Here is an 8,551-nt window from a genome sequence, read left to right as displayed (position 1 = left end):
GCAACATGCAATTTTAATTTATTGATTCGTTTTATTTCCTTATCAAATAATTTCGTATTATACGTGTCAAACCTATATCAAATTTTCAATTTTGTACTATAATGTTTTATGGATACTAGGGAAAAAAATGTTCAATAATGAAGTTTGCTCTCTCCATAAGTCATCAAAAGTTTACGTCTATTTTACCATATGTTATGTTTTTCTTTGATTAAAAGATTTTATCAAACTTGATACGGCATCAATGAATAAAAAGATGTCCATGTCATGTTGTTTGACCGCATTAATGATTTAATTATCATATTTTCTTTTTTAACATGGAGATATATTTTATGATTATATTGATAATACTAAATCACATTCTTAATATATAAGATATTGCGTTAGTTTTCTTTAGTCATTACGGTCACAAAATAAGATTTGGGTGTATGTTTGTAATATCGACATGTGACAACATATTAAATAACCTTTTTGGGTAATTCCATGTATAGAAAAACTGTATTTTATCATATGTAACTATATATTTTAAACTTTGTTAAATTCTTCAGTTCCAAAAATAAATTATTGTATGAAAACTTATAATTAATGAGATACAACTTATCATGTTACGGGTAATGTTACCGTTATTAGGATTCAAAACTTGATAACATCGTCACCAAATTTGTCGAATTGGTTTCTTTGGTATGAGATTTGGATACAATTCGTATGATCAGTAGAGTCAGACCGATTAACAAAACTCATTATTCATCATATGCAATTGTGTTTTCTACCATTCGAACCAGTTTTGGGGTTAAAACAACGTACTTTTTATTTTTATAATTTTTAGAGTTTTTTCTTTTATGTATTTTGATGTACATAGTTTATTAATAATCTTATCATGAATAAAGAGATAAACTTACTATGGAGCTTAGTGTAGTTCGTAGATTAACATTTTATTGGCTTCTAAAAGTGTTATGTATATTATGTATCAACTTCTCATCTGTTTTAAAAAGATGAAGTAACGGTTGTTTGACTCGTTTTAGAGAATATCTTTGATATACGTGCTTGCAATATTATATTACATAATATGTTTTTAGAAGATGAATGATCAATGATATGTGAGTACGATGAAAACAAAATCATTCTAGAGAGTAGAGACACAACCATTTGAGATTGGTGGGGAAGTATACATGGTTAGAAGAACAACGATATCTAATTGGAAGTAGATCCCAATCTTTGTAGCGACTTTATGGAATATATTTGGACTATTGACCTTATTGACTTGAATGTGGAACCATAGACAATTTGGAAGACCAGTTTTTCAAATGACGTATTTATGTAGTTTTTATTAGTTTTGTATTTTAAGTTTTTAATTGTTTTATGCATTTATTTTAATTGTTTTTAATGAAAATAATAATTTTTTTAATCTAAATCTAGTTTTTTAAAATAAATTAATTTAAAAGAAAAAAAGAGTAGCTAAATATCAAACCATTCAACTTAACCTTTCTCTCCATATATATATATATATATATATATATATATATATATATATATATATATATATATATATATATATACACACACACACGAATCCTTCATAATAAATGAAAGTAATTTTGATACATATCACTGTCTCATTAACTTGGACTCATTTCATTTTTTGGTATTTTTGATGAATTGTTTTTTCATTTATCATTTTTTTCAATTTTTTTATATTTTCTTAATTAATACATCATATTTACATATCAATTAATAATTGTCTTACTTGAAAATAATCAATAAATTATAATATTAATATTCTATTGTATTTAATATGCTTTTTTTAAATTCAAATTTTAAATTTTAAATTTTAAATCTAAAATTTCAAATTTAAATAAAATTTTATTTAAACTTTTGTATTTAATTTTTTTTATCAATCTCGTATAACATACGGGTCTCATGTCTAATAAAAAATAATATATATAATCATTTGTAATATGATAGGACTTTTTTCCACATAAATTGATGTTTGAATTAGCGTTAGCGGTATTTAATTATCTAAATTGAGAATATTATTAATAAATTAATTCGAATCTCATAAAAGGTTAGAAAATTTACGGGAAATGCTTAAAAAAAATATTTTTGAGTTAAAATTGGGAGGAAAGGTGTCCTGATTTGAGTTAAGTAAAAATTAAAAGGTGGGTATGTCAAGGAGATAGAGCCAGGTGATACCCACTGCCACACCCTCCTGCCACCCCCATTATAAATACAAACCCCCTGTTTTCCCCCACCTTCAATACCACCTTTTTCCATCAGATCTCTCTCTTTCTCTTTCTCTTTCTCTTTCACTCTCTCCTTTTCCGGCCACCATTAAAGAAGTATCAAGTATCTCTCTCCGACAATGGCTACACCTGCGGCGGTTGCTCCTCCACATTTCACTTACCTAGACGAAAAATGGAAGCTCTCCAAAAAAGAAAGCATCTCCAGGAGCCGTTCTTCCACTTCTTCACTTATCAGAAACCCCTCTTCCTCCTCCCCCGATACTCACCGCCGTTGTGCTTTCACCAGAAAATGCGCTCGTCTCGTCAAAGAACAAAGAGCTAGATTCTACATCATGAGACGATGCGTCACAATGCTCATCTGTTGGCGTGATTACGGCGACTCTTAATCATCATCATCAACAACAACAACAAACTTTCTTCCGTCTCTGTTTATTCTCTCGCTCTTTCCGAGGCTGATTTTTCGAAGAATTTTCCGGCAGCGGCCGAGGAGGATGAGAAAACAGCAGGAACTTGTACAGTAATGTTCGTATATAGATTTTTTGGTAGGATTTATATTCTTGGGTCTTTCTTATTTCCTAAATTTTTGGTGTAATTGATTCGATTGAAATGAGTAACTAGTAGCGAAATGACTATGGAGCTCATTTAATTCTCTGTTTATGGGTGTTTGAGCTCGGATCTTGATGATTGAAGTGATGGGTTTCTAGAGAGAGAAAACATGAACTTTGTATCTGTATGTGTGTGAGAGAGAAAGAGAGAGAGAGAGAGAGACATTGAGATTCCATTCAACCACAGCAGGTGCAGCAGCACTGTGATCCAGTGTGCTTGGCTGACACACAACTTTATTTAATTCGAGAAAAAGTAAATTGTTTCAATATAAACTGGAAGTGACTGTTAAATTTAAAATATGATTAAACAAAATATTTTATTAATTTTTTAGAATTTACGTAGTATTTAGAGGAGTGTCTTTCATTTTCAGTGGTCAGAAGATTCCATTTGATTTCAACCTTTTCCTTCATTTTTAATTCTATCCGATTGTATTTATTACCACTAAACAAATAATATTATTATATTTTATATATAATAACACGATGAAAATGTAGAATAGACAAGTATTAAATTGTGTAATATGAAAATCCAAGTAAAAATAGGACCACATTAGCGGTTGCCAAACTGGATGGTAATTCCTAACGGGATAATCTTTGACTTGAAAATGGACCACTTTGACTTTTTTGGCGTTTTACCCGTTGAGTAAATTGATTTTACCCCAATACCTTATACAAAAGTTGTTACGGGTAAATTCTGATTCTACGGTCCATATTCCTCCTATTTACTTGCTTTTAATATTTTTAATTTTTTGGGAAAAACAAGCTTGTCTTTTTCTCTACCAAATTTCATCTTTACGTTATTTGGGGCAACAATTTGTTACATTTCTGTATTTCAAATACTGTTTTCTATTTTTTTTAATATTCTTTTAAACATATCATTCATATAATGATATGTGATCGACTTATCCCAAAATATATGCTAATGAACAGGGAAACATATTCTAATAATTTTAAACATATTTTTTACTTAAATCAGAAAGAACTCAAATGATACCTGTGAGATAACCACAAGCCAATTTTTTTACTTCATCTATGCAATAATTTAATAATCATAATATCAAAAACTGAAATGCGTGTTATTTGATAAGTCATGAAAAATCGTTTCTAAAAGATAATAAAAATAAACTATAATAAATTAGGTGTACTTATAATTATTTAATTTTGTAAATAGAAACAACATTACAAATTTTGATAGAAATCGTACAATAACGTTGTTATCAAAATTCACATAAGTAACCAGTATTTTTCATTTAATGTTAATATTACGAAACCATTTGGTAGAATGACTGAATGAGTATTGCTTCTAACTACTTAGTCCATGCAAAACAATAAATTTCATAAAAGCCCTCTTATTTTTCATGATTTTCAAAAACCAATTCATGTAAGTTGAACATTTTCCAAGAATGAGCGAGTTACCTTGAACCCGTTTTTAGTTTGTATGGGAGACATTATAAACATGAATTCACCATATAAAATGCCTGCCATTTTGATATAAGATGATAAAACAAGAGGACCCAAAATGGATAGCAGTAAATATCATGGGGTCAGAGTGTAATTACTGTTTGTCCTTGTGTGTGAATTATTGTCCAAAGGGTTGTTCCAGCTGGATTGTTACAGTCTTGAAGGAGTTGGAGTGGATCTGACTTATTTTCCTGATAACCACAATTTTTTAGTACACTTTTAATATTATTTTTATCGACTATCACGGATCAGAATGTTTCTTTACGTAAAAATTGCAATATACTCCCCAGGTTTATGTTCATTCAATATTTCACTATTATTTTTCAAACCGTTATATATTTCAGGTTACATAAGTCATAAAAATCTTAAGTTATACTAATATTTAATTGGAAAATTGAGTAATGTTTTTTAAAATAACCATTTTTTTTTCAGTTTTGAAAAATAATCATTTACTCCAAATGTCTCATTTCAAATTTGACCTACAAATTTTTAAGTTCTTTTTTGGTTCTTTTTTTTTTTCTTTTTTTCTTACAAATGCTTTTCTAAAGAAATCTCTTTATTTATTTATGAGATATCTATTTTGAAGACTTAAGGTCACCGTTTTTCAATCAAATATATGATTTTATTACCTAATATCGTTTATAGTTCACAATTAGTAAGGGCTTGTTTGATATGCAGTTGACTGGTCTGGTCAGCATTTTTTGCTGACTCGGCCCGGTCAGCCTGTTTGGTAAATGGCTAATCTCGTCTGACCCGGTCCAATTGTCTGATTGGGTCCTAGGAAATTGTCTGATTCGGTCCATGGTAAAAAAGAAGTTGACTGAAACAATTCCCCACTTTGCCCTGATGTACGCTACATAATGAAGATGTAAACGACAATACCCACCGTTTCTCCCTTTCTCACTTTTGTCTTCACCGAAGTTTCTCCTTCGTTCTTCCATCGTCGACGCTTCTTCACTACGATTCTTCCCGTCGAGGACTTTTTCCATTGCTGGTAAGGTTTATATTTTTAATCTTCCTCTTTAATCGTGTTTGAAGTCGTTTTTGAAATCGATTTCATTAAATCACTAAATGGTTTCTGATGAATGAATGTATGAATTTTTGGTAATTTCTTTGTTGTTCGATTTTTGTTCCTTTTTGTTGTTCGATTTTTGTTGTGAATTGTTGTTGTTCGGTTTTATCTCCTTGTTGACGATTCCCACATATGTGTAATGTTTATGTCTCTCCCTCTCTCAATCGATCTGTTCTTTATTTTTTGATTTTTGCTCTTATGGTCGCTCCTGAAAAAATCGATTTTGGATTCGTTGGTTGAATCCCCTAATGTCGATTCCCACGGGAGTTGTTGTTTAGCTTGTTTTTTTTCTGATTCCTACAATTAGTGTTGATTTCGACTTTGATTTTGATACACTCTTACAATAGTGATTATATACAATATTGTTTCTGATCATGCTAATTGCTATAATTATACACCTGTTTTCTGATTTTTGATTCTTCGACAACTTGATTTTTGCAATGGTTTCCGGTTTTGCTTAATTTTTCCAATTGTTTCTAAGGTATCATCACTAAAGAATCACCACACTCCGATATGATTCTATTTTGGAACAAGTTGGGCTCAAGTCGATTTCAAAGTATCATCATCTTCTTTGGAATAGGAGAACAAGATTGTATCTCGGAATGAAGAGAAGAGTAACGTTATGAGTTATTATCATCTACTTTTAACCATATTTAATCCATCTTTTGTATTGTATTTGTTACTGATCATTATAGTTGGAAATATATTTCACTTTAAGTTATATCATTTTACTTTATTTTACAACATTAACCTCTATTAATAACTTTTATTTTATAACAATTTACTACATTTTACTTTCATTTTTAACTTTTATTTTATAACAATTTACTACATTTTACTTTCATTTTTAACTTTTATTTTATAACAATTTACTACATTTTACTTTCATTTTATAGAATTCTACTTTTAATTTTAAATCCAAAACGTTCCAATAGTCAATTTATAGCATTCTACTTACATTACACTAATAAACGAGTTTTTATAAAAATGTTGTTTGAGGGTAATATAGTCATTCTGCACAGTCAGTCAAATGTAAAATCAAACAACAAGTTTTAGTCAGAAGTTAACACAGTCAAAACTTTTAACTCAGTCAGTTTCTAACCCAGTCAACTCTGACCCAGTTAGCCACTGTTAAACGACCCATAAGTTTGTTTAGTTTTTTATTAAATTTAAATAAAATGATTTTTTTCACGAAATTTCAGAATTGTTAATCGGATTTTGGATCTATTCTTGAAATCACAGAGTTTTTTTTTTCCTGATATCCAAAACGTTAATATGGAATTTGGAATTTCGAAATGTCAATCTACAATATATATTTATGTTGAAAAGGTGTTTTTCTCAATTTGGAATGCTCGGAACCGGATTTGATGGTTATTTTATCAAAAACATTTTTTTTTATTATTTTTTCAAATGGACATTAAATTGTGGTTAAATTACTCAAATTTTCTATTTAACTACTTTTTAGACAATTAATTTTTAATTATATTCCATACGCCGATAATTTTTTGTTATTCTATTGGAAGAAGTTTCAACTAACTGAACTAAATCTTTTGTTGCATCATGCATGTGATGTCTATGGTATTTTGAATATTTTTAGTGATGTCGTAATTTAAATAAAAACAAATAGTAAATATAATTATAATTTCTCAACTTCTAAAAATAAAACTAAAAAAAAAGTGTAAATGTCTGCATTGGATTGTCCTCTCAACGTCACATGTATATAAATGAATAAATTATCACTTGTTGGATTGTCATATATAATTTATTAACGAATAGTTTATATCTCGTGAAAATCACGGTTATAAAACTAATTAAAGTTTTGTAATAAAAACTTAAAATTATTAATCAGTTATTTCAAATAAATTATTAATTAAGATATATTTTTAGTTATATAAAATCTTAATCGTTGATTTAAATAAATAAATGAGGTTATATCATCTTATAATATATATTAATTTTATTTTATTTTTTATTCCAATATTATTAATTTAATGTTTTGAAGCTCATCTCTCTCTCTCTCTCTCAATTGAACATGTTTCAGGGCATGTTTTGAAGCTCGATGAAACCAAGTAAAACCAAAAATAGTTTGTACAAAAGCAAAACATCGAATTTGAATTGATATCTCAAGCCAAAACTGAATCCAAAATAAAGTTTGCCAAATCTAGCTTCAACCTAAGAATGAATCGAGTTTGCAAAAAGGGTTCTTGGAAATCCTGAAAAGAAAATCAATTTTGCATACCTATTCTTCATCTCTAACCTGTGGCATATTTGTTTCATCTCCAAAATCTTGTTCTCCATATCAAAACCTATTACATCTGTTTTTCATATCCAAAAACGTGTTCTACATATCCAAAACTTGTTTCCAGTTAAGTTGCAGAACAAATACACATGACCCCTAACCTTTGACTTTTGATATGAAACAAACCCATATAAGCTAGAAAGAGCAAAACACAATACGATTGAGGGTCCGATGTCGTGTCAAGCTTCAATTTCGGTTAAAGTGAAGATATTGGAGCCTGCAACGGAGTCAAGTCCAAGGTAAATTAGATCAAACCACATGAGACAGTTTCTTATCTTGTTTTTGCACTATTTCTTGAGCTCAATGATTTCAGCGACATCGATAGATCGAACTAGGCAGAGGACAATCGTCATTGTTGTAGTTCTGAAAGCTTAATCAGACACCAGAGTCACCGTCTTGGGTTCTGAAACCCTAAATCGGAGTCACCGGGGCGTTGAAGATAACATATATTGAAGAAGAAGCTAGACTAAATTGAAACCCTAAATCAGTATTAGAATATGAAGAGAGTCAAGTGATGCTGAAATCGGTGAGGATGACCTACTTGACGCGATGGTCGACGAATTGTGCTGGATGGAGGAGGCATTTCTTTAGTTGGGAAAAAGTAATTAGGTAGAGAGAGTAGAGGGGAAATGAATTCAACAGGGAAGCAAGGGCAAAACAAGAGAGAGAGAGAGAGAGAGAGAGAGAGAGAGAGAAAGAAAGAAAGAGAGAGAGAGAAAGAGAAAGAGAGAGATTGGGTAGGACCCTTTGAATATATATATATATATATATATATATATATATATATATATATAGAGAGAGAGAGAGAGAGAGAGAGATAAGTAAGTTCAAATAAAAACAGATAATAGTGTGAGAAAGTAAAAAAACACTATGTTTA

The 8,551-nt window shown here is 29.6% G+C and overlaps 1 protein-coding gene across 1 annotated transcript; it reads left to right on the top strand.

Annotated features, from left to right (window-relative positions):
- Window positions 1-2,244: 2,244 nt before the first annotated feature.
- LOC145090797 (small polypeptide DEVIL 11-like) lies at window positions 2,245-2,888 on the top strand. Its single transcript, XM_079028868.1, has one exon. It carries the CDS (start codon window positions 2,357-2,359, stop codon window positions 2,621-2,623), a length of 267 nt encoding a protein of 88 aa, XP_078884994.1. The 5' UTR covers window positions 2,245-2,356; the 3' UTR covers window positions 2,624-2,888.
- The last annotated feature ends 5,663 nt before the right edge of the window (window positions 2,889-8,551 follow it).

The sequence above is a fragment of the Lactuca serriola genome, chromosome 2 (genome assembly GCF_051521515.1).
Source record: "Lactuca serriola cultivar US96UC23 chromosome 2, Lser_US96UC23_V15, whole genome shotgun sequence".
NCBI lineage: Eukaryota > Viridiplantae > Streptophyta > Magnoliopsida > Asterales > Asteraceae > Lactuca > Lactuca serriola.
Note: the sequence above shows the minus strand (reverse complement) of the source record. Positions and strands in the feature narration are given on the sequence as shown.

Coding starts and splice junctions, on each gene's coding strand:
- LOC145090797 (XM_079028868.1), top strand. CDS start 2,357: ATGGCTACACCTGCGGCGGTTGCTCCTCCACATTTCACTTACCTAGAC.